Source organism: Neovison vison, chromosome 10, assembly GCF_020171115.1.
Source record: "Neovison vison isolate M4711 chromosome 10, ASM_NN_V1, whole genome shotgun sequence".
Classification (NCBI taxonomy): Eukaryota; Metazoa; Chordata; class Mammalia; order Carnivora; family Mustelidae; genus Neogale; species Neogale vison.
Window position 1 is genome coordinate 9575817 of NC_058100.1, and position 24750 is coordinate 9600566.

The 24750-nt window shown below is 54.1% G+C and overlaps 1 protein-coding gene across 1 annotated transcript in view; it reads right to left on the bottom strand.

The window, feature by feature from the left end:
* FAM78B (family with sequence similarity 78 member B) overlaps window positions 1–15896 on the bottom strand; it is an 88799-nt gene extending 72903 nt beyond the window's left edge. Inside the window, exon 1 of the mRNA XM_044266785.1 lies at window positions 15444–15896. Within this exon, the coding sequence (XP_044122720.1) occupies window positions 15444–15706 (263 nt within the window). The 5' untranslated portion in view covers window positions 15707–15896. The remainder of the gene's footprint in view (window positions 1–15443) is intronic.
* Between the last annotated feature and the right edge of the window lie 8854 nt (window positions 15897–24750).

Genomic DNA, 24750 nt, shown 5'->3' on the forward strand with positions numbered 1-24750 from the left:
CATGTTTTACAATAAACTGCATCCTTGGAGGATCTCAGCCGATCTGCCGCTCAGCCGTTTGTACAACCTGGGATGATTCCCTTGACCTCTTCTCGCACCTGTGCTGTTGTTGGGCCTGAGAGAGAAAGCAGTCGGGGTGGGGAGTTGCGGGTTGGGGATTCCTTTCCAGCTTCTCAAGTTCTACCGCCTTTTCTTTTTCTACCATCAGCTACCGAGAGGGAGCAACCAATTTTGAATCAGGTGGCAAGTGTGGCCCCTTCCTAACCGTGTGAACCTGCCAGATCACTCAGGTTTCCTGAGCCTGGGTGTTCTCCCTTGTTACAGGGACAATGACAGCACGAGTTCGAACAGTAAGTCTGAGCCTCAGCGCAAGTACCTAGAGAAAAGCACTTCGGTAGATGCTAAAGTTCCAGCCTAGCCTTGCGTCACCAGATTCTAGTTTTATGTGACCCCCAACTGCCTTGGGATCCCCCAACCCCAGAGCAGCTCGGTGCAGGAGTCCACACCTCTGTCCCCACGTCCGAGCGAGTCAGCCCGAGGAGTGCCTGGGCTGCACCAGACACGGGTGCCTTCTCGGGGTCCCCTGGTTACGCCTTCCAAACAGCAGAGAGCGTTGCCTCCCTACCCCCTCCCTCCTCCTGCTGGTCCTTCTCGGAGCCATCTGGAAGAGAAGGAGGCACACAAGCTCACCACCTGCCAAGGGCCGAATGCCAGAGCAGAATGAGCCTCGGGGTCAGGCCCAGGGAAGAAGAGCAAAGAAAGCGGCAGCAAACCCTTCTGAGTCTCTGATCCCCTGGAGGGACCCTGGGGATGGCTGTGCTCAGACAGGGCCTTGAGAGCTTCCTCTCCAGAACATTCTGGCTCATCAAGGTAGACTTAGGACCCTGAAGTGTGTACAGATGGGGACCAATGCCACGGCCACTGAGCAGAGTCACCTCAGCACCGCAGAGAAACTGAGTCACTGAGGCAGCAGTATGCCTCCGGCGGCTGAGGCCGGTGCCCAGTACGGGTCTTGCCAGACTCCCTCAGTCCAAGATCCTCACCATGCCATGGTTCCTTTCTCCGCTCCCAATGCTGGGGGAGCTGAGAAACCTCAGCTCTTCTTACTGAAGGGCCTCGCCTCAACTAGCAGCTTGCTCTGAAAGATATTCCTTCCCACCAGAAAAAGGAGCCTCTAAAAGTGTATTTTTTTTTGCCTTACTTTTGCCTATAGTTGAGGAATGGAAGAGTCTAGTAGGGAAGTCATAATGTAGTTAAGTAAATATCTCGAAAACCCCTCCATCGCAGACCTCTCATGGAATCCGTGGTTGAGCTTGCAAAACTGATTCCCTGGAGCTCCAAGACGAAGAGGAAGCAAAAGCAAAGAAACAAGCAGGCTCAGCCTTGAAGTGTATGAAGCAAACTTGGGCAGCCCGCAGGGTGAACACGCCTGGAGAGGAGTTTCAACGGACCTTCTCGGTAGTGAACCGAGGGAGCAGATAAAACTCGGCAGGAACACAGAACATCTGCACAACACAACGAACAAATCTGATGTCAGGGGCATAAATAGTGCATATTCAGAAGCCGGTTGGAGGGACCCAGAGCCGAGGTTCTGAGCTTGTCTGGGAGCTGATTTTCACCAAGGAGCTCAGGGTCAGGGTGCTCCATCTCAGTTCCGTCCTGGGTCATGCATACGTCAAAATGTTGACAATCAGGGATGGCAGGACAGAAGAAACCGAACCACTGAGACTGGAAACGGTTGCAGGGAGAGCCGTAACAGCTCAGGAGTTCGATGCATCCCTGTAAACAGGTCCGCGCTCTTGAACTCTGGCTCTACTTAGTGCTTGACCTGTCCCAGTGAAGACAGCCTCACCATCTACCCACTTCCGTCTCTCCGGCCACTCTGCTTCCATTTAATCAGAGATGTTTCTAATAGAATATTTTTTCAATGTCTTTGTTCTTTTGGAATAGCATGAAAGCATTCCAAGATGCTTTTCCTTTTTGTGTGTGTGGCAAGTCATAAACAGTAAGGTGACATTCTAGATCCTAATTCTGATGCCCAGATGTTTCAGGAAGCACCAGATGCTGAGAGTAAATCTTAGACTAACCCCTCTCGGCATCCAAGGGAGGATGGATTTCCCTCGTGAAGACCTAAGCACACCTGTCCGCTGATCCAGAAGCATCCCTGGTCTTCTCGGCTCAGGGGTGGTGGTTTCTCCAGGGTGGGGGTCCCTGGCCTGGGACTCCTCCATCCTGAGTCTGAAGCCACCACCACACACGACAGAAACAGTGGTGCGATGTGAGCAGAGGGAAAACCATCTGAGGCCCCAAGTGCTCACATCCATCCCCGAGGGTGCTGTGCCCAAGCGTCTGGGCTTCAGGTCCTGGGCCCGTGCGACCCTTTGACCATTTGGCTAAAGAGAATTGGCTGCTAAATGGAACAGTATGCACAGATCCCAAGGTCAAAAGCTGACAGCTAAGGCTTCTGCAAAAACCTTATCCGGTGGACCCATGCCGCATCTCCCCTTCCATTCTAGGCCGAGGGCCTGGAAGCTCCTGCAGGAGAAAGGGGCCCTTAGCTCCAAATCTGCACAGTGACCCCTTCTCGGCAACCTTCAGGTCTGACCCTTGGTTTCTCCATGCAACAGTTCCCTCTCTGAGTCTTCTGCAACCCCATGGGGGTCCCCTGGTGTTGTGATGCTCGGGGGGGCCAGGGCTCTGACAAGATGTCCTCTCTCAGGGTCATTTGAAAGAGACGGCAGCCGGTGCAGGAGGAACGCACCTTTGCTGTGGAGGGAGGCGCCTCTCGGGGTGCCCAGTCCCAACCTTCCTATTCATCTCACGCACCCCTTAGTCGGGGCTGGTCGGCTCAGCTACGCGACCAGAGACAGCTACCCTAAGGCCTTTCAGCAGAGAAGAGTTTGGGGGGCTGGTCTTTGGCCTTGGGGTGGGGTTGAGATCAGTGGCAGCCTGGCTTGGGTCTCCCAAGTTCACCCCCAGGAAGGCAGGGCTGGACAAAAGGTCAGGAGCTGGGCCTCACTGGGCAGGAGCAGGCGGGCTGTGGCTTCCCTCGGCCCCGTCCGCACCCATCCGTTGTCCTCTTTCCCACATCTTAGGGTCTACTCCTGACACCCAGGCCTTTCTGATGGCCACTAAGAGGACAAGGGCAGTGAACTATGTTCTTCAACTTCCTTCATACCCCCTCCCTCTGCAGCAGATTTCTGTGAGGAGCCTGGCCCTGGAGCCTGGAGCATCGGTCCGTCGCCTCCCTACTCGACCCTCTCTGCGATGTCCCTGGCCTGCTGGTCTGGCCTGAGTTTCAGCTGCCTTGCCGGACTTCCAGAACTCTAGTTCTACCCCTGTAGGTCACAAACAATTTTTTTCATAAAGATTGTTCTGTGGCTTTTGAAACCCTGACACCCACCCTCGTGAGAGGAAGAGTGCAGGCTTAGAGGGCACGTGGACGGGGACAGGGTGGCTCTCGGCCTCCCAGGACAGAGGACAGCATGGCTCCTTCGAGCTGTCCTGAGAGAGAGAAAGAGGGAGTCTGACAGAGAGGGCCCAGGAGGACAGGGGTCCGGGGCAGGCACCTGGCTAAGGCCTGGCTGACAGGGTGACTGGCCCGAGAGGAGAAGAGGGCCAGAAACCAGGCAGGGAGATGCTGACATGGACACAGAGACGGAGCACGTGGTGGAGAGGGACCGGGACTTGAAAAGGCCATGCAGGCCAACAGGACCACCGTGAGGGGCCCAATGAGGCCAGGAGATCTGAGGTTGCCTCGTCCTCCAGGGAGGGCCGGAGGTGGGTTCCCGTGCAAGTTTTGAGAGGGAAGGAGCGTGCTGGGGGAGGCAGACCGCTTGACGGCGGCTCAGACCTTCCCGAGGCATCATGAGGGCCAGGCTGCGGTGGCACGAAGACAGAACTTTGGAGCCACCAAGCGGGCCGAGGGGGTAGGCTGCTTGGAGGCACCCGCGGCCCCCTCTGCCGTCCTTCCTCTAGATCCCCCCCTTAGATCCCACCAAGGGCAAGGTGTGTTGACCTTGACCGGCTGGCTTCTGTTCCCCTCCACCCTTCCCTTCTTGAGAGTAAGTGGCTGCATGCTTAGATCATGCCCCCGTGCTAAAAGGCCTCAAGTGATCAAAAATAAGAGGAAAAAAAGGGGGAGAGAAACCCAGCTAAAAGCCACAACAGGAACAGAGTCTCCTGGCTGCTAGGATTTTCCTCTCAAATCTGCCCCAGCTGTTCCGACCCCCAGGAGCCTCCCAGCTGAGCCCTGCTGTCAGGGGAGAGCCGCCCCCCCCCCAATCTGTCACCTTTGACACCACTTGGATCTTGTTTCTTCTGGACCTGCCAGGGGCCATGAAACTACCGTGCCTGCGTGTGGGCAGCGGGCCGGGGGGCCCATGTACAGTAGCGGCCCATGGGCGCGAGGGGGTGCGAGGTGGGGGAAAGGGATTCTGAGTTGCTGGGCGCCCAGGCAGAATCTCGAATGCTCCACACATCCCTCCTCCCTCAGGCTGCCAGACCCTCCTACTTCCTGCCATCTGTGATGGGCATCTCTGGGGAGACCCTCTCCTTTCCTGCTTGCTAATGACTGTCTATGGAGGGTGGGAGTCGGCTGGTCTGTCCACTCCGGCAACTGTGCACACGTCCCTTGGGCTGATGAGCGTTCCTCCCTGGGCTGCCGAGGGCCAGGCCCTTCCTGAACTCTGGGCTGCTCCCTCCCTTGGCGATCTCTGCCCAGAAACTTGGACCCTCAGCAAACACGGAGCGGGGGGATGAGGGCAGGGATGAAATCATAGGGGGTGGTGACCCAGTTCCCCCTTCACGGACTAGGGGTGCCCAGGGTCAGAAGGACTCGGGTCACTGGCTGTGCCACGACCCGTCTCTGGGCTTCAGGGTCACCATATGTGAAGACGAGCCGGAGGCGAGAGGCGTCCCCACGTTGCCCTAACACTCCTGACTCGTGGCTGATTCTGCTGGCCTGCTACCTGCAGTCTCCTGGGTGTTTCCCTTGAATCTAGACTCTGCTCTGACTGGTAGGAGGTTGCGGTCACCTGCCAGTGGCTGGCAGGGTAAAGAATGCAAACTCAGGTGCTGAGCGGGTCCCTTGGGTCCAACCCCCAGACCCCAGCCTCATTAACGTCACGTCCTGACCAGCTGAGCAGGCCAGCTGGGAGGCGAGGAGGCTGGCTATTTCCGAATTGATGAAACCCTTTGTTCCCCAGGTTTGCTCAGGAAGGACCAAAGCAAGCACTCAGGCAGTCTCCGGAACGCCCCCGATCCGCTCATTAGTTCATTCTTCATAGAGGCAGCCACTTGTCACAGAGTCTCTGGAAATCTGGTTTCTAATGCCGGCTGTCACTGATTAGCTGGGTAACGCCAGGCAAGTTAGTCAACCTCTCTGGGCCTCAGTTTCTTCATCTCTGATACAGAGAAAGGAACAGCCTCACTCACAGATGCGCACGTGGCACCCTGAGTGTGAGACACGTCTTCAACAAGCGGCTGACTGTCGTTGAGTAAGCTGCTTATGGCCTCGCGGGGAGACAGACAACAGGCAAACGCCGGCCCCTTCCTTAAAGTCCACGTGTGGCCCAGCACCAGACAGGCTCCCTGGCTCTAAAGGCCACGAAGAAATTTTGGGAGTGTGGGCTTAGTTTTCTGACACAAATTACTTAAAAAAATGTGAAGGTTATTTATGAACGTTTGAAACAGAGTCTCAATTATCTGAGTTGCTTTAAAAAAAAACCTAGTCTTGAGGGGTTCCTGGGTGGCTCCGTCGTTGGGTGCCTGCCTTTGGCTTGGGTCGTGGACAGCGGGTCCTGGGATCGAGTCCCACGTTGGACTGTCTGCTCGGTGGGGGGGGGTCTGCTTCTCCCTCTCTGCTCTCCCTCTCTCTCTCTCTCTCAACTAAATAAATAAAATCCGTAAAAAAAAAAAAAAAAAAAAAAAAAAGACAAAGAAAAATCTGGTCTTGAATTGAGTCCCCCCAGCCTCTGGTGTGAAGGCTGCCATTGGGAATGGAGGCCTGGCTGGTGGCTCTTAGGAGGAAGTAAGGCAGCATCCAGTCCCAGACCAGCCTGAGTCCCTTCCAGCCTCATGGTCCCCACATGTCCCAGCGCCCGACCCCGGTCCCTTACCCATGGCTAGAGCAAAGCGACATCTCATTGGCCTATTTCTGGCCATTCCCAGCTTGCCAAGGTGTGTCTAGGCCCCCACTCATGCCCGAAGCCCCGACCTCCTCAGCCCACCTGCCCTTCAAGACGCTGAACTCGGATGCTGTTTATTACTTCCCATTGGCCGGGCCTCTGACAGCTTCTGAGTGCCCCCGCCTGACACAGGCCCCAAGCCAGCTTGGAAAGGTCAGGCCCCAGGAGAGCACCAGCCAGAGGCTTTCTGAGGCAGGCCTGTCCCAGAAACCCCAGTAAGGTGCCATCAGACACCACAGTCTTAAATTTATTTCACTTTAATCTGACAGCCCGCACATTTCTCTTTCCTTCTGTTGAATACATTGAAGTGTTCTCTCTGCCCTCTTGTCTTCAGAGGCCACAAATGCAGACTGGCCCAGAGGTGCCCAATGTGCACGGCTCTAAGGGTGACTTGTTTTGTTCCCAGCTCCTGTCCAGGGTTGGCTGACTGTGCATTTGGCACCGGGAGGCACTAGGGCCGGAGCTGAGAGGCCTGGGCCCCGGGCCTGCCCCACCCAATGTCTGCCCGGGGTGACCTTGAGTGCGCTCTGTCATCTCTGGGCTTCCTCTTCCACGTGTGAAATGGGAATTATGGTTGCCCTAATATGTTTCATGTTTATCATCAGGTTAATTATGGGAGGTCTTCTTACAAAGAGACAAAGTCATTTTATACGGAGAGAATAAAGCGTATTAATGACAGCAGACACACTAACGATAATTTGGATGCAAATCATTTCAGGTGTTGGTCCTACCTGCCCACCTGGGCTAGGACATCTGCAGCGACAGCTCCTTCCAGAGCTGCAACAGCATGGCTCACTCTAGAATCGTCCCCAAGTCCTAGGTTCCTCATCGGACTGACACGGTTACCTCAGGAGGGCCGGGATGGGGTGGGCAGTGTCCGCCAGGACGTGGCTGACTTGCAGGCAACCCGTCCAGGAACCGGAGGGGCTCAGGGTCCTGGATGTTGCCCAGAGCCCACAGATCAGAGTGAGTGGGATGAGGGGGAGCCAGCAAAGCCAGCCTCCTCCCCCAATCCCCGTCTCTGAGCGGGGCCCGGGAGTAGCCGCTGAGCTGTCTGGGACCCCCCATCTTCAGAGTCAGGACGGGTTCCTGCCCGGAAGCCACAGGGCCACAGCCACAACCTCCCTGGTCCTTGAGGCGGATTGAGAGTCATCTTCTAGTGACAAGGGTCACGCTCCACAATGATAACAGTAAAGCAAGCACGGCGCATTTCAGTTTGGAGAGCTCTTTCATGGTCTTTACCCCCCAGTGACGGAGACAGGGCAGATCTTATGGCCCAGTGACACGTGTGCAGAGCAGACACTGAATTGTTAAGGCATCTGCCACAGGTCACGTGACGGGCACTGGCACCCAGGCCTTCTGACCCGAACCCTGGCACTGGGGAGTCGCCATCCTCAGCGGGTACAGGGAGCTGCTGGTTCCCCCCGGCGTGCATCCTGGAACCTAACGAGGGAGAAGGATCCCCAGGGCTCACATGGCAGCCTGAGGGGGCCTTGGGAGGGGAGCAGTAGTACCACAATTCCCAGGAGCCGGGGGATGCCGGTCCGGTGAGCCAAGGGTCCTTTTGCCACCAGAAGGGGGTCTTCTTTCTCTTCCTGATCATCTGTCCAAACAGCGATGATCTGGAGAGTCTGGGGGACAAGCAGACCCTGAAGCCCAGGAACTGAGCAGTCTGGGAGACAGTCATCAGCTGGTGCTGCCACGCTGCCCATCGGGGCTGACACGGGACCGTCAAGGAAGGTCCTGAGAAGGCAGCCCAGAGCCACAATCTGCAGCCCAGACTAGCCGGCTTAGGGTCCCTGAGAGCTAGGGGCTGCCTTCTGTGCCCCCTGCACCCCCAGAAAGCGCTGGCTCTCACTCCTAATATCTACTGCCCCGCTCAGCGGGAGCTCTGAGACGTCCGCACCCCTGACCTCGGAACAATTCTCTCCTTTTCCAAAGGTGAGGAAACCCACAATTCAGAGAAATGTACTACAGCAGGACGCTTTTGGAAGAGACTAGGGAACTGCAGCAGGACAACGGTGTTTTGCAGAGCGAGTTCTGAGCGCCTCCTTCGTAGCAGTGAAGGCAGTGGGTTAGAAAGAAAGGGGGGGCTAGTGGTGGCTGGGGCCTGAGCTCCTGGCGGGGCCGCTTGGATCAGCTACTGAACCTCGCTGCCACAGGAGGGTCCCCTGGCTGCTGAGATTTCCCGGGTGGGGGCCGTGAGTGGAAAGCACTCGGCACAGAGACCTTCCATGGCTTCTCCCTCTCCCTTCGCGGCCTTTCAGTAGCACATCTCCCATTCTCAGGAGGCTTTCCTGGGTGCAAACGAGCCTCCCGCCACCTGGACACACGCGCCCTTCTTTCTAAAACCCACTGCAACAACTCCAGGGTATCTCGCTGATTTGGGAGACCCAGTGAGAATAGCAGGCCGCTCCCCCAATACCCTGTGCGGGTTTCTCTGCGGCTGGTGTGTGCGCCCCAACCCCTCCCAGGGACCCCGGCACCACGCGGGCCCTGCCTGTCTGGGAGTGGCCACCAGAATGCCCTGTTGCTGCTGACTTCCTGTTCTGGCTCTTCTCAGGACAGTCATTCATAAACGGTGGCCACTTCCCATGGCCTGGGTAGTGTGAACACATCAGAAACAGCGGTGCCTCTGGAATCCGTGACCCAAGTGGCCGCATGAAAAGGGCACTCCAGAATCACCCACCCGGGGCCTCTGGGAAACCAGAGCCTCTCCTCGAGGAGCGATGAAGCAGGAGCGAGGCCCCAGGCCTTAGCAGCCGTAACCGCCGGGCTTCCTAGTGCTGACAGGGACGGGGTGCTGGCTGGTCCCCGCCTCGCCGGGCCAAATACAGATAAGGCAGGGTACAGGGTCAGAAGTCAGTTGCCGTGCCGCCACTTGCTGGGCTTGTGCCCTTGAGTCTTCTAACCTCCCTGAGCCTCAGTCTTCCCCTCAGGAAGATGGGCACACTGATAGCATCGAGCTCCAGGAGGGGCAGCCGAGATCAGAGCCCTGTACAAATCGAGGGGTAAGGGGTATTTGGTATCTTGTGCCCCACACCGGCATCTGCGGTTCCCTATCCTATCGCCAGCCTTTCTCTTCGTCTGGAACATGGAGCATCTAGACGTGGCCCCAAAGACAGCCCTTGCCTTTGCTGCCCGGCAGAAGGTCACCGATGCCCTGCTGTCCCTGCCCACCCAGTGCCTGGCTGCATTGTAGCATCTGGGTGACACCAGCCATACTTCATTTTCACCTCCCCTCCTAACCCAAGTCAGCGGTCTCCTCGGGTCCATCCCACCCCCTCCAGCCCCGGAGTCCTGCTTTATCTCCAGTGAGCTTAATGCTTCCTGATCAGACCTGCTAATCCTCCCTGCTCCTCTTCTCCGAGATGGAGAAGATTAGAGGCAAAGGGTGAGGCCAGCTCCCCTTCAAGGGCACTCAGGACTCTCAGAAGGGAACGGGATCCTGTTTCCCATCTGATGCTCTAGACTGGGAGTCCCCGACATTTCTGCGGAAGAGCAGCTCTAGCTCCTTCCAGGTCATGAGCCCTGCCCTTTGCGGATGCAACAGGAATGGGACAGGGTGGGTATTGGTGCAAGTGGCCTGGGGGGCTCATCAGATGCCCGAAGGAGCCATCTCTATGATTGGCGTGGGCCACACTCAAAGCCACACCGCAGGCGCAGGCCGCGTGCAGCCACGGACAAGAAGGGAAGTGCTAGCTTTGGGAGAAATGACCCGAAGGGGTGAGGTACTAAAGCACCCACAGTCCTGAGATTCCGGCCACAAGGCAGTGACGCGGGCGAACGGTGCTATCACACCGTCTCTGTGGGCAGACACCGAATGCCACTTGATCACAGGTGACGTGAAAGTGAGGCTTCGGTGTTTGGTGATCCCCACTCCTGGTGCACAGATCTGCATGGAGGCAGAGGACGTGACAGAGGGAAGCCCATGCTGAGCAGCAGCGGACCTGCTGGGGACGGCGCAGGACGAAACGACACGAAAGCAGAGGGCGTGAAACTGTGTGTACGCTAAGCCACGGCTGGGGTGTCTAGAGTTCAAGAGCTTGATCTGGTTAGCCTTGGGTGTGACAGGAAAAGCTGATTCTGAGGGGGGCCCAGGGGCCTCCGTTAAGCATCTGACTCTTGGTTTCAGCTCAGGTTGTGATCTCAGGGTCATGAGATCGAGCCCTGCGTTGGGCTCTGTGCTCAGCGCCCAGTTTGCTCCGGGTTCTCCCTCTCGCCCGCCCCTCCCTGCTGTGTTCTCGCTCTCTCTAATTAAAAAAAATAATAAGGCTTAAAAAAAAAAGCTGATTTTGAAAAGAGAGACAATTTGTTGAAGATGACACAGAGTACTTGAGGTGGGAAAAAGTGGCTCATTTATTTTTCAAATGTTTATGGAGTATCTGCTAGGAGCTTAACACCATTCAGAGAGCATAAAACGGATGCGATACCTGCTCTCACGGGGCTTATATTCTAGCAGAAGGGTCAGGTGTTAAGTAAACGTACAGTTACGTTCTTACAAACTGTAACAAGTAAAAGAAGAGCGTCTCATTCAAGAGAACAGAAGAATCTTAATTTAAACTGTGAAATCTGGGTGGCCTCTGACGAGGTCAGGCTTCAGACCTGAATAAGAAGTAGGAATGTGCTAGAAAAAGGTGGGCAAGAAGAGCATTTCAGACAGAGATCAACACAAGGAGAAGTTCTGAATTGGGATGAAGTAGTGATTTATTTTGGAAACGGAAGCAGGCTGACATAGCTTAAGAACAGAAATTCAGGGACTGGGAAGAGGCCTTCACAGAGCCTCCCGATTACAATGAGAAGTCAGTAAAGGAGTTAAAGCAGGAAAGTGATGACATTTACATTTTGAAAATCTCACTTGGCCAGTGTGTGGGGAAGAGACGGGAGGGAGGGCAAGAATGAAGGTGGGAAGTTCGGCTGGAAATCGTCTGCTGAAGCAGGTGACCTGCCCTGTGAGGATATTTGAGCGGTGGCCGGATTACAGAGCTACGCCACAGACGGGACCAGCGGGCTTTGATGATGGACTGGATGTGTGGGAAAATATTCTAGGATGACACACAGAGGTTTTAGCCTGAGCAGCTCAGGGGCTGGAGGTGTTCTTTATACCAAGATGGGGGTAGATCGGTGGAGAGGCAGATTTGGGGAGGGAGCTATGGCGGCAATCAAGAGTTCCGGTTTGGATACATGAAGCCTGAGATGCCTTGGAGACAGACAAGTGGGAAAGGTCCATCGACACACACACCTGTACTGCAGGTGACCGCGTATCACACAGGCCATCTACCGCCATCGGGATGGATACAATTCCCCTGGGAAAGGATCAGATGGGGAATATCCTCATGAGTTGTACTCTGAGGTAAGACAGAGAAAATGCTAGAAGAACAGCATAAAGCTAACACATGGGAGTGATTCAAGATGGAGGGATCTGTCAACTATGCAGAATATTGCTGAAAAAGTGAGTCTCTCAAAACCACCTGCTGGCTTGGTAACACGGAAATCACAAACTGCGCCCAAACGATTCTGGAATGCATAGAAACCAGCTTGGTTTGGACTGGTTTGGCAGCAAAGATGGGCAGGTAGAGTCCAAGTCTCATCAACATTGGCTCTGAAGAAGGAGTAGAGATGGGCAGGAGTGAGTTACGAGCTCTGCAGGTTTCACCCAGGCCAAGGGTCTCCCAGCCGCAGGCTGACCACAATGCCTTTACCGCTCTAGAAGATGACGCACACGGGCTCAGAGTGGGGAGCGCCTTTAGCCATTGTCTGTTCTCCCCTTGACCTCAGCTTCACCTCGTTCATCCTTGACACATGAGCCCCATTCTCTGTCCACACCTCACTCTGGAAACCTCTTGGGTGGCGTACTTTAGCTTTCTAAATTGTTTCATCACAAAGGTTTTACGTCTCTGTTGAAAGCCCCTGCACGCTGTGGAGGTAGGAAGAAAGTATGAAGAGCCTCTCTGCACTGGTTCAGAAGACGGGACTCAGCCTTCTCTCTTCCAGGTCATTTCCAGCAGACCCTGGCCTGCCTTTCCCAGCAGACCCTGGCCTTTCCCAGCAGACCCTGGCCTGCCTCCGGACCGCGCCTCCCACTGCTCTCCTACTCGAAAGCCCCACCCTGGCCTCCTTATGCTCTCCTAAGACACCTGAGACTTTCCTGTCCCCATGCATTTGCTGTTCCTCCCTTCTAGAACGAGCCCCTCCTTGTCCAGCTGAACCTTAACCATTGCGCACATCCAGCTCCAGTCCTTCTGCCTCTAGAAGACCTTGCCTGGCCTCCTGCCCCTCTTCCCAGTATTTCTGCTACACCACTTGGGAGCAAAGCCTTGTTCTGCACGTGCCCCTCCCTCCCTCCTACAGGAGGAACTATGAAGCTGCCTGCTCGGTCCTTTGCTTTCTGAGAGGTGCTTGATGGATATTTGTTTATTGATGGGATGATTGACAAAAAACCAGAGCCCTTCCTTCCCAAAAGATGAAGACTTGGATCAGGGCTCCACTCGCGGGGTTCACCAGGGCCAAAGGAGAACTAGATAAGAGGACGTGAGTATTCACCAGCCTGGGTTCTATGCAATCATGTGAGGAAGTTCCAAATCACTTGAGTTCAAGTTCAAATTAAGCTCCAGCCATCATGATCATCAACTATTTCAAATGCTCCTTCAGAAACCTACTCCTTCTTGGAAATGCTGAAACTTTAAACCACAAAAGCTCATGTTTTCTTTTAAGTCTGTCCCCAGAAGTTTCTTGCCATTTTAAATTTTGGATTTCCTCTGGCAGTCCCTTTTAAAATGTTGAAAAGGCAGCTTTCTAACCTATACCCTCTGATCATATCATGCTTCATGTAACAAGAGCATTGCATGGGGTGAAAATTCAGCCCCACTCAAGATACTGGCTAAAGTGTGTAATAACAGACAGTACAGACTTTCATGCAATATGAGGTCCCATGAAAGAGTCTGCACTGGCTAAGTTTTCAGGGCATAAATATTTTGTGGGTTCAATCAAATTTGGCCTCCAAAGTATGCTTAAACAGAGCAATTATTGCAAGTGTGAAGACAGGTGGGCTCTGGATCCGGATCTCCAATAATATGCTTCACAATTTCTTGGGTTTTGTTTTGCTTCCATTGATATGAACACCAAGAATCTTAAAATATTGGCAGTGGCAGTTTAAAAGCAAAGCTTTTTTCCTAGCCCCAGAGGCAAGAATTCAGCAAGGGAAGGTCAGGGAGTAAGTGCCCCTCAGACCTAACACCGGTTCATCCCCGATAAAGCTGGTTCCACTGTGGACACACGCTCCCCCAGATTCAAGAAGTTCAACTACTGTGTTTATAACTCAGCTCTGCTTTTCCTGAGGTAGAATAAATTTTCTTTTATGGAAAGAAATTATTTATTTGTTTGCTTTTGCTTTACTGATTCACAACAGATACAAAGCAACAGAGAGGCCTCCCTGTGTAGTCTGGGGAAAAGTGAGGCTGTTTTGGCTCAGTCCTTCCTGGCTTCCTCTGCAGGGGCCCCAGACTGCAATTACTGACTGCTCCCTGCCCACCGCCCCCCTGCCCACCGCCCCCTTCCCGGCCCCCGCAAGGTGCACACTGCCATCAGGGCCAGGACAAAACGGAAGGCCTTTCCCTGGCTTGGCTGGAAATAATGGGTTTCTAAAAGAACAGCTTTAAGAGACCCCTGTGTTTTGATATAATCATCCTTTGGAGGGTGTGTCTGTTTTTAAATGGCATGAATCACCCAAAATCATATGTCCTCCATTGCTTACATCCGGCTGTCTTCCAGAAAGATAAGAACAGAGTGAACAGAGGCATATAGGAAGAAACTAGGCTCTTGCCCATCTTCAGAGGGAATGAGCTTCCTCCAGCACTGAGTTTTTATGCTTAAAGAGAAAAGTTCAAACTCTTTGTGGGGAAGGCAGGGTGAACAAAACAACCCGCCAAAATTTCTTTCAGCACCTATGACTAGTGTTAACTTCCAGGCTCTCAGAGTGCAGTACAAAGCCTGCGAAATGCCATTACAAAAGATAGTTTGGCGTTTCAAAATAGAAACTCTCTTGCCCCATATATTCAACGCATGAACCTTGGGAGCTCCAGAGTCTTCGGCTAATACATGAAATGAGGCTGGGTTTCCAGAAAAGGGTTTCTCTAGAGGCCGCAGGCTAATTAGCGTGCTCTAGACCAACACCGTTAACACAGGTACAATGCAGGCCCCAAAGCTTTTAGCCACTGTGGTCGCCAACTGCTCAGAGCCGGCTTCTGCAAGGAGACCGGCAGGGAGTTCAGCAAATGAGTAACTAAAAAGTCCTGGATGCGACAGCCCGCAGCCTGCGGTTCTGGGGCAGGCTGCGGGCTCCCGGCGGCGGCCGCGGAGTCGCCGCCGTGCGGGGTCTGCCCGCAGCCGCCCACCTCGGCGCGCACCGAGCGGCGCTGCTGAACGAAGTTGGAGAGCTCCCAGCTCGCCGACTGGCTTCGCCGGTGGGCGCTGGGAAATCCCTCCCGGCGCCGCAATTAGCAAAGTTCTGGAGCAAGTAAGGACCCTGGACAGGCAGCAGACGTGTACTTTCCGGAGCCCAAGGAAAACCCTGCGCCGCGCCAGCCCCAGGCTGCTCGCACAAGGTGCCTTCCCGCTCCCCACCGCCGCACAACTCGTCCAGAGGGCGCCGAGCCAGACAGGCGGCTCTGCCGGGTTTGCGGCTCCGAATGGAGACGCCCGCAGGCTTCCCGGCCTGGGCCACAAGGGCTCGACTTCAACAGTCGAGGGAACAAGGGCACAACCAGCGAGTCCGGTTCGGACGCCCGGGACCTTCTCCTCCAAGCCCTCTCGGGCTTTTCCAAAGGACGCGCGGCACAGCCCGTGCGCCCCCGGCACTCCACGCCACTCCTCTCTCCACAGGTCCCCCCAAACTCTTCCCGGGAAGCCCCATCAAGCCGAGACGGCGCCCCGAAACTCCCAGGGCACTCGCCAGCCACCCCCACGCCCGTCTCTCGAACCCTCCTTGTCGCGTTCTCGCCACCCCGCACCGTCCTCCTGGCGTTCACGGGGAGTCAGAAGCAAACCACGAGAAAATGCCTTCGCGAGGAGCCTCCCTACACCCGCCCTGTCACTGAAACAAAAGCGCAGGGAGGAGGGAGGTGGAAGAGGAGGCGGGAGGAAGGTTTAGAAAGAGGATGGGGAGAGCGTTAAGAAGGAGCTGAGGAGGAGGGTCGGGGTGGGGAGCAGAGACGGGGCCAGGGACCCCGCTCCGGCTCCGCGCCGCCGGTCGCTTACATGCCCAGGTCGCTGTAGGTGTTGAAGAACTCCATCTGGTTGCACGCCTGGATCCAGCCCACCACCCAGGTCTCGTGGCGGGGGATGGGGGGCATGACCACGCGGGCCGAGGCTTTGAAGTAGGGGGTCTTGTAGCGCAGGACGATGGGCGAGGTCTCCTCGATGCGCGTGGGGCACTGGTCGATGGTGGCGCACACATCGTACACCACGATGTTCTCGCGCCGGATCCGCGCCTTGCAGGTGATGCTTTGGATACAGCCCATCCTGCCGCCCGGCGCCGGCGCGGCGCGGCGTGGGGCAGCGCGGGGGCCCGCGCGGGCAGCCGGGGGCGCCCGTCACGCCGGCATGGCGACGCGCCGCCCGCTCCGGGTCCGGCTCAGCTAGCGCCCGGGAGCGGGGAGCCGCCGCCGGGCATCCTCCGGGGAAGCCCCCTCCTCCGGCCGCCGCGCGGGGTCCCCGCCGCCCCGACGCCCGCCCGCCGGCCCCCGCCCACGCCCGCCCCCTCTCTCCGGCAGGGCGCGCGGAGCGTGCGCTCCTAGGAGGCGGCGGGCGCCCCCGCCGAGGGCAGAGGGGGGAGCGGCGCTGCGCGGAGCGGTGCCCACCCGGGGCCGGAGCCCCCCGCCCCTCGCCGGAGAGGAGGAGGAGGAGGAGGAGGAGGAGGAGGCGGCGGCGGCGGCGGCGGCGGCGGCATGGAGCCGGGGGAAGGGCGGCGGCGGCGGCAGCGCCCGGTCTGTCTGCCTCCGCGGCGGCAGCAGCAGCAGCAGCCGCCGCCGCCGCCGCCGCTGCATGAACCTCTGCACCGCGGCTGCCCCCCGCGTGCAGCGCACCCAGCGGCGGGCGAGCGGGCGGCCCGAGCGGCAGGCGGAGGCGGCGGCGGCGAGGGCGGCGGCGGAGACCCGCGCGGCCGCCGGCCCCGCCCCGCACTCCCCTGCCCGGCCGCTGGGGGCTGGGGGGCGCCGGGGGGCTGCGGCCGGGGGTGGAGGGCCCCTCGGGCCGGGCTGCCCGGGACGTGATCCGCGGAGGAGCCTGGCTGTACGCCATGAGTTTTGTCCCTCTCCGGCTGCCGTCCGGGTGGCGGGCGGGGGGTGGTGGTGTGTACGGGTGGGGGGGTGTTTAAAGGGCCGCTGGCGCCGGGGTGGGGCCCTGCACGTGGGGCCGGCGCGGGGCGGGGCTGCGGTAGGTGGTGCCGGGGTGGGCGTGCGGGTTGGGGGGGGTCCCCGGCCGGGCCCGGGTGGGGCCGCGGTGGGCGCGGCGCTCCCGAGTCCGGTGGGAGCCCGTCTGGGGCCGCGGGGGCTGGGGGAGCGGCCGTCTTCGGCTGGTGGGTTATTGTAATGTGGTTTGTTCGGTTGGAGTTGGGCTTGAGCTCCCCAGTACCCTACCTTGAGGAAGCCTCCGGGAGCGGCTGCGAATGCGGTGGGTTTACGTCTTTCCCCGACTGGATTTGCTCTGGAAGCTTTTCTCTCCGCCACCAGACGTGGGGAGGGCACCCAGGGATCCGCCTCCCCCACCCCCGAGCCCTAACACCGCGTCACCAAAATGCCAAGAGTTTGGGTTCTAGCATGAGCTCAGCTTTTACTCATCTCCTGCCTTCATCGAAATCTTTTCTTTCTCCGAAAATGCTCTTTCAACAAAACCCCCCGCACTGGGGCATTAGAACAGCGGTGGACTCACCCTAAACACGGCGTTTTGGTCGTCCCTGGATGGAGCCCGGTCGTGCCCCGCAGGGCCATCTAGCTGGATTAGAACGCTGAGCAGCCTTCTTGAGGTTACCCGGGGTACCCTGTGACCTGCTAAGAACAAGGGGAACTTGAGAACATTTTTGGAACCAGGCTGGATTTAAATAGCAACGGCTTAATGATACAAGTCCAGGACACGGGTCTGTAGTAAGCCTGGAATCTCAGGGGCCCACCCTTGTCCTAGCTTCTCCAGAGCGCAGCACGTAGGGGCTGACCCGCTTGTCGTCTGTGAATGAATGAGGGACTAAAGAAGGAGCAACCTCACTGTCATGGCCCTACGGTAACTGCCGCTGTAGGCATTGGATGTTGTGTGCAGTATGACCCAAGCCATGCCTGGGATATTGTGGTCCGAGGTACCAGATGGGAAATGATATTTAGCAAATGCTCTTTCTGGGCATCTTTTTACATTTAAAAGCCCAAGAGCGTTTCTTTAAGTATTTCTTCTCTGATCGTTCAACATGTTGCAGGATCTGGTGCCCAAGTGTGAAACAGTGACTCCCAGGCCGCAGGGGGCTGACCACGGTTAGTCTTTAGCTAGGACAGAGGTGATGAGTAATTTAAAAGTTGGTTGAGATAAAAGCATTCTTCAATCTTGTTTTAACTTTTCTGGCACCTTGATTCACTTTGTAGTTAACAAAAAAGCCGTTTCTGCCTTTTTATAACATGCTTCGGTCATTTTACCACCTCGCCCCAGATCTCAATCATTCAATCCTTTCATTCAGGAGATGCTCACGGACCTCCTGGCAGGGCCGAGCATTGTGCTACACACTAGGATTCAGAGATGAACGGGAGCTCACGGATCACTGGAGATAGACCTGTTAACAAGATGTTAGCATGTGCTGTGACACATACACAATAGTGGTGTGTGTCCAGTACTGTGGGGGGCCAGATGGGCCAGCCCCTACGAGATATAGCCATGGCTCTCTTGGAGTAGTGACATTTGAATTGGATCCTGAAGGTACTGTGAGAGGCTCTCAGAGAACACAAGAGTTTTCAGGCAGTGTAGGACAAAAGCTGGGCAAATGCAGAGTGCATGGAGGTCTGCAAGAATACAGCGTACTCAGGGAGATAAAGAGCTCACAGCCAAGGCGCTCCTCAGTGTTGGATGCAGACCGAGGGCATCTGAGTCACTGGCCAGGAACCAGTTATCAATAGGACGCTATCTTGATCTTCACTGGAAGCCAATGAGTGCAAGGTTTGCAGTTTGAGAAAAATTACCCAGTATCCTTTTGGAGGATAGAGCAAGGATGTTTTCAACGCAGGGGGTCAGGGTATTGTGATGATAGATGATTTGGCCCAGAGCTAGGGCTGTGCCATGGAGCTGGAGAGGCCTGGCTGCATTTGAGAGTCATTTAAGAGGTAAAATCGATTTACTTGGTACCTGATTAGATGTTGGGGAAAGAGTCTGGCCAACTCTGAATTTCCTGGCTTCAGCAATAAATACATTTGATTTAGTAATAGTCAAAACAAGGAGACCGAATTGGAAGCAGATTGAGATTGTGGGTTGTTATGCTAAGTTTGAAGTACGGGGAGGTATTTGGGGGGCGGGGCCAGAGTTTGAGTCCCAGCGGTTATGAGCTTCCAGGAAGTAGAGGGAGAGAAAAGCACTCAATGGGCGGAATGTAGTTAATTGTCAGGCTGCAGTGTCATGGATAAATATCATCCTTGAGCTTCTGGTAGCACATATTAAGCCTTGGTAAACCAGGCAGAGCAATGGCAGCCTTCTCCAAGTGGTAGATAAAGCATATAAAGGAGAATATACCTACTTTCCAAATTTAAAATGAGGCCTTGTTATATCCAGTAGAGTACCAATGAAATATAACTCATTATTCACAGACCTGGACCCTTGACATTCTTAAAGGGTTCATCCATGACCTTCATGAGCCTCCAAAATCATGAATGTCACCATGACATATCATTTCCACTATAAAAAGCAGTAAAGTGTGAAAAATGTAAGGTATCCTTTTAAACTCTTAATGGTTCTATGAAGAGGGGACCAAGGTGATTTCTAAAGTGACTTAAATAAATTTTTCCATTAAAATAAACTCCTTACTTCATGACATCTGTACCTTATTAACTCCATGTTTCCCTGGCTCTGCAAATCAAATTAAAAAAAATCTTAGCTACAGTAGGAGCGTGACTTCATAGATGTCAAAGAGAAGAGAAGAGCTGAGCCGTGGGGGGACATGAATGCCAGCCATCGGGTGTGGTCCATTCACCAGCTAAGTAGCTGGTGAGTTCGCTCTAGCATCCTGGCAAGCCATTCAGATTTGTGTCTCAGCAGTTACCTCATGGCGGAGACCTTTCAGATCATGCAATGGAGATGGTGTTCATCCATGAATATTCAGTCTGCAAATGCCAGTGGACTCCTAAATCCATGTAGCACGCATGAAAGTCCTCAGACGTGCCACGGTCTCTCTGTGCTGTTCTTCTATAAGCTCCTCTTTCTCTCTTGGAGTAGTAAGTGTCCCTGCCCTGTGAGCCTCACCTACTCGCCTCTCTTAGCGCCTTTCGTGCTGTGTCGCCGTAGAATGCTCACGCGGGTCTCCTTCAGTGAGCTGTTCACTCCTCCAGGGACTGTGGCATCGTATCTTGTTGCCCAGCTCAGGGCTCCCCGCCTAGGAGCTGCTCAGTAAATGTTAAAATGATTAAAGTTATGTTTTAATATGATAAAATATTATTTCCCATAACCTAACTAGAAGCTTTGTCTCCTTACCTACAGCAAGACTATATTTTTATTCTAGTTCTTTCTGCACGGTACTTCTTTGTCCTCCCACTCTTCCCTCACGACATGCCTTCTTGATGGTAAGTGATGCCCTTTGTCTCTGAGCACCATATGCCATCTCAAGGGTCATCCACTCTAGGCACCAAGAAAGGGAAAGACTTCAATGACGAGACATTGATGACAATCATTCCTTGTGAATAACCTCATTCGAGTTTATTCTCAGGGCACAGCACAAATGTTCCTTTGTATGTCGTGCTTTTGATGGTCTTGTGCATGACAGAGACCCTCAGTTCCCCAAGTAGAGCCCCAGAGCACACTCTCCGGGATTCTGGCCTTTGCACCTCCTTTACAGTCCACTCCCTCAGCCTCCGATGACCCCATGCTCAGTCTTTCCAGAAGCAGGGTGATCTCTGACTTTATTTTTCCTACTGGTTGACTCATTACTCAATTTGTCAAGTGTGCTTTTTAGAAACTCTCGGTTACAAGGGCCTATTTTCTAGTTGACCTTGGCAAGGGTATTCAGAAACTGGAGAACAGATTACCACGAGTTTTTGCCTCTGGAGCTGTTAAAAACGGAGATGGATTTCTACCTAGCTTGGATGTCCTGAAGACAAGCAAGAAAGCAAATGAATCCTCAAGGTCCAAGAGTTCAGGGTTAAAGAAACAACTTGACTTTTTGGCGTGAGCTCCCCCTCCCACCACTTTAAGTCAGAGTAATCAAGCTAAGCTCAATAGGAAGTGGACCATGGCCATGGTCTCTTTGCAGAAGGCATTTGGCCCAAGATGTGACAGCTGCTTCACGTAGTCTGTATGTATCAAGCCTTTCCCACCAGCCTCATATTACCTTAGTCTGCAGAGACTGTGAAAAAGGATGCTCTAGTTGCTCAGCTGTCCTGTTGAAGGTCACTCATGCCTGTCTCTGCCATATTCGAGTCCTTTTCTAGGTCCTTCTCCATAGGGTTTAATTCTCTTCTTTTAAACCCATGATTCTGCAAATCACGATTCTCTTCCTGGCTTCTTTGACTCCTTTTGCTTCCCCGTCTCCCACAGAGTATGCCCAAGGATCTCTCCTCCCTACCTGAACTCCTTCAGGGCATGTACCCATGCTACTGGTTTTAATTATTATTTTCCATGGATGTCTTCCAAGTTGGGCCCTCCAACCCAAACATTTCCTCAGTTCAAGGCTAGCATGTTCACCTGCCTTCTAGATGTTTCCATTCAGAGGTCCTGCCGTCTTCTTCATGTCAGTGAACTGGCACCTCTCTCGTTGCAAGGCAGTGTCTCCTCCTGACTACCCCACTTCTGGCCGGAGGCTCTTCCCTCCCCATCTTTGCCACTGTCAGCCAACACATCCAGTGAAAACAAGTTTTGGTCATGATCCTTCTTTTTGTAGAAACTTGCAGTGTCTTCTTGTCGCAGATTCGCCAAAGAGCTCATGGGTTGTTGCAGTGCTCCAGGATGGGGCCCCAAGCAGGCTTTTGAGCCTTCGTAGCCTCTGCTTCCAGCATACCCTGGGCCTCAACCTGAGCAGACGACCCGCCATCCCCTCCACAGGGCTCCAGCCTTTCCACTTCTCTGTCCTTCTGTAAGCTCAGTCCCCGGCTGCATGTTCAAAGCCCACCCTGCTCCCTGACGATGATAATGATGGCGGCCGTGTGTGTCTCACTGAGTCTTTACATGAGTCTATGAGGTGGTACTGTTATTCTCCTTTATAGATAACGGTGCAAAGCAAGGAAGGGACTGCCCCAGGTCAGACTGGTAAGTGGCTGGGCCAAGATTCAGTTCCCTGTCTGCCCCCACACTGTGACCCTCTGACTCATAGAAACTGCGAGCACTTCAGCCAAAAATGATCTTTTTTACCCCTGAACTCCTGCACAGAACACACACTGGACGCTGAGTAACTCACACATGAATGAACAGAAGAGGAAGATTTTATAATAGCTTTAAGAGAGAGCAAAGGAGAAGGAAGATTCAAAGACAAATCTAAGATTTTTAGACTAATTGCTGAGAATGATAAGGCCTTTTTCCAAGTAAATCACATGAGAAGAGGTGAAGGGGAGAGGCTGGTGGGTTAGGACTATAGTGACCTTGATATCAGGGCATCCAAGCGTTTGACTGGGGAAATCACTGATGGACACATCTTGCTTGAGCTGTCATTTTAGAAACTACAGCTTAGTGCTATTCTTTCCTTCTCTCATTTCTCCCTCCTTCCCTTTCTCTGCATTACCTTCCCTCCTTCACTTTCTTCCAGAAATATCACCAAGACTTTTCTTCGTGCCTGGTATTATGATGCTGCTTGGAGACAGTGAGGCATATGAAATACTCTCTCCTGTTCTTACTTTGTTCCTAGCACTCACACTTTAAAAAATATTATTTATTTACATGTCTCTCTCAGGACTACATTATCATCATCTTGGGTTTGTGTCTTATATTTAATTCAACTTTGTGTCCTCAGTTGTAAGCACAGTCTTGTGTGTTGTGAATACTCAGGTGATGTTGAGTCAAGCGTAGCTGGAGAAAGGGCATCTTGGGCTGAGACCTGTGCTCCTCAAATTATACATACAGAACCCCTGATGAGCTTGATAAAATGCAGATTCTGATTCTGTAGGTCTGGGTGGGCCTGAGACTCTGCTTCTGTGGTGTGAGTCTCTAAGTCCTTGTGAGATCTGTCCTCAAAATGGGATCTGACGACCTTCAGCATTGGATCCAAGTTCATGATGCCTGGTGGAGAGTTTGGTGTGTAGGAGGCGACTGGACATAGCATGTGGGGAAGGAGGCGTGGGGATCGAGGAAGCCAAAACAAGGAGCTGGGACCAGGGCCTGCAGCTCCCTGGGTCTTCATGAGGTAGAGGGAGGCAGAGTGAAACATTAACGCCGTTGAAGTCGGACATACCTGGGTTCTGATCTCAGTTTAGACAAGAATGAGCTGTATAATTTCGGTGGTCCTTAGCGTCATTTTCTCTATCAAATAGGAATAGGGAGAACACGACGTCTACTTTCTGGGGCTGCCGCGACCATTAATTAAATGTACATCTCCTCCTGTGGTGCCTAGGGCATGGTAGGCGTTCAGTAAATGCTGGTGAGCATTTGCCCCATTCTAGAGGATGCCAGCGTCAACCTGGGCACAGGGTAAATCTCGATCCCTGCCTGTGGGAGCTTCCAGAATGGAAGGGTCATCGGTGTGGATGGGCTCCTGGCCATAGCCTCTCCATTACTGGAGGGGGATAGGCTGTGTATTGGCTTCATAGCATCCCCAAGTGGGATCCCCTTTCTATATTTCAAGGGATCCCCTTTCTATATACAAAGGATCCCCTTTCTATATTTCAAAAAGATCTTATTTATTGTGTTTATTTGAGAAAGAGAAAGTATGAGTGGGGGAGGAGCAGAGGGAGAGGGACAAGCAGACTCTGCTCTGGGTGCAGAGCAGGTGTGGGGATCGATCTCACGGCCCTGAGGTCAAGACCTGAGCTGAAGTCAAAAGTTGGGCGCTCAAACCAGTGAGCCACCCAGGTGCTCCCAAATTTCTATTTTTATGTATCTGGTATTAATGAATGTTCCCATATCGTGGTGGTCACATATATACACGGGAGATACAAAGTACCAGGATCTTATGCCCCTCCCAGCGATGAAGACGACTTTGTAATCTGGCCCCTTCCTACTGCATAGCATCATCTCCGGCTCTCTCCCCGGTGTGGGGAGAAGCCACACCGAGGCCCGCACAATTTTGGCTTTCCATCTTCTCATTCCACAGGCATGCCAGCTCCGTGAGGGTGGGGAGCTTTGCCTTTTTGTTCACTAATGCATCCCAAATGCTTTGCGTGTGCCCGGTATACAGTAGGCACCTAATAAATATTTATCGAATGCATAAATGCTCAGCACTTACCTTTTCTCTCTTGTGGGTGCCATTCACGTAGCCAACTCATCCCTTGGGGCTCAACCTACATGTTCAACCCCCTCGGCAGTGCTTTTGTCCGCCTGGGCCCAGGGAGGGCTCACTAGCGCGCATTTACAAAGCCCCTCTACCTCTTCCTCACAGCCCTTATCACCATAGGAATTACTTAACCACTTCTGTGATTATTTAATTACGATCTCTCTTCCTTTCCATGATAAGCTGCACAGGTGTGGGGACTATGTTTACTTTTTTAATGGCGGTTTCCCTAGGCGTCAGAGCAATGTCCCATACATATATGTTTGTACACTGATCTCTGTGGAATGAGTTGGGGGTCTCATCTTGCTAACCTGCCCACTATCCCCGTCCTTCTAGAGTTGCTGCCCTCTTTCCCCTGAGCAGTCCCTCAGTCCCGCGGTGGGAGAGAGGATGGATCCGACCCTCGCTCACTGACTTCCATCTTGCTGCCCACCTTGGCACTGCTCCTGGAGTTGTCCTGGCTTTTTTTTCCCCTTGCCAGGACGCATGTGTCACTCCAGAAGCAGCTCTGGGGCCGAGGTCTGGCTTTCCTGACACCATGTTGTACCTGGGGGACCAGGTGCGGTTCTCTCAGCACCTGCTTTGGGATTTTCCTGTCAAGCTCCATGCCCCACCCTTCCTGGATTGCCGCATCCGATCTGTGGTGCGGGCATGTATCTGAGATAAAGCAGGAGGACGTGAGGCGCTGGTGTGAGGGTCCCCAGGGACTGATTGTGTAAGGAACTCTAGTGTGTGTGGTCTTTACTTGGAAAATTCAGCCTGGGCTTCGGTCCAGGCTAAATAAACACACACACACGAGGGTACAAATCTCTCAGAGCATTTACCCCTGGAATGAGTACTTACATTTACTACTGCTGGAACATATTGAGTTATGAATGGAAGCGAGTCCAGATCACATTATAATAAAGGGAATGAGCA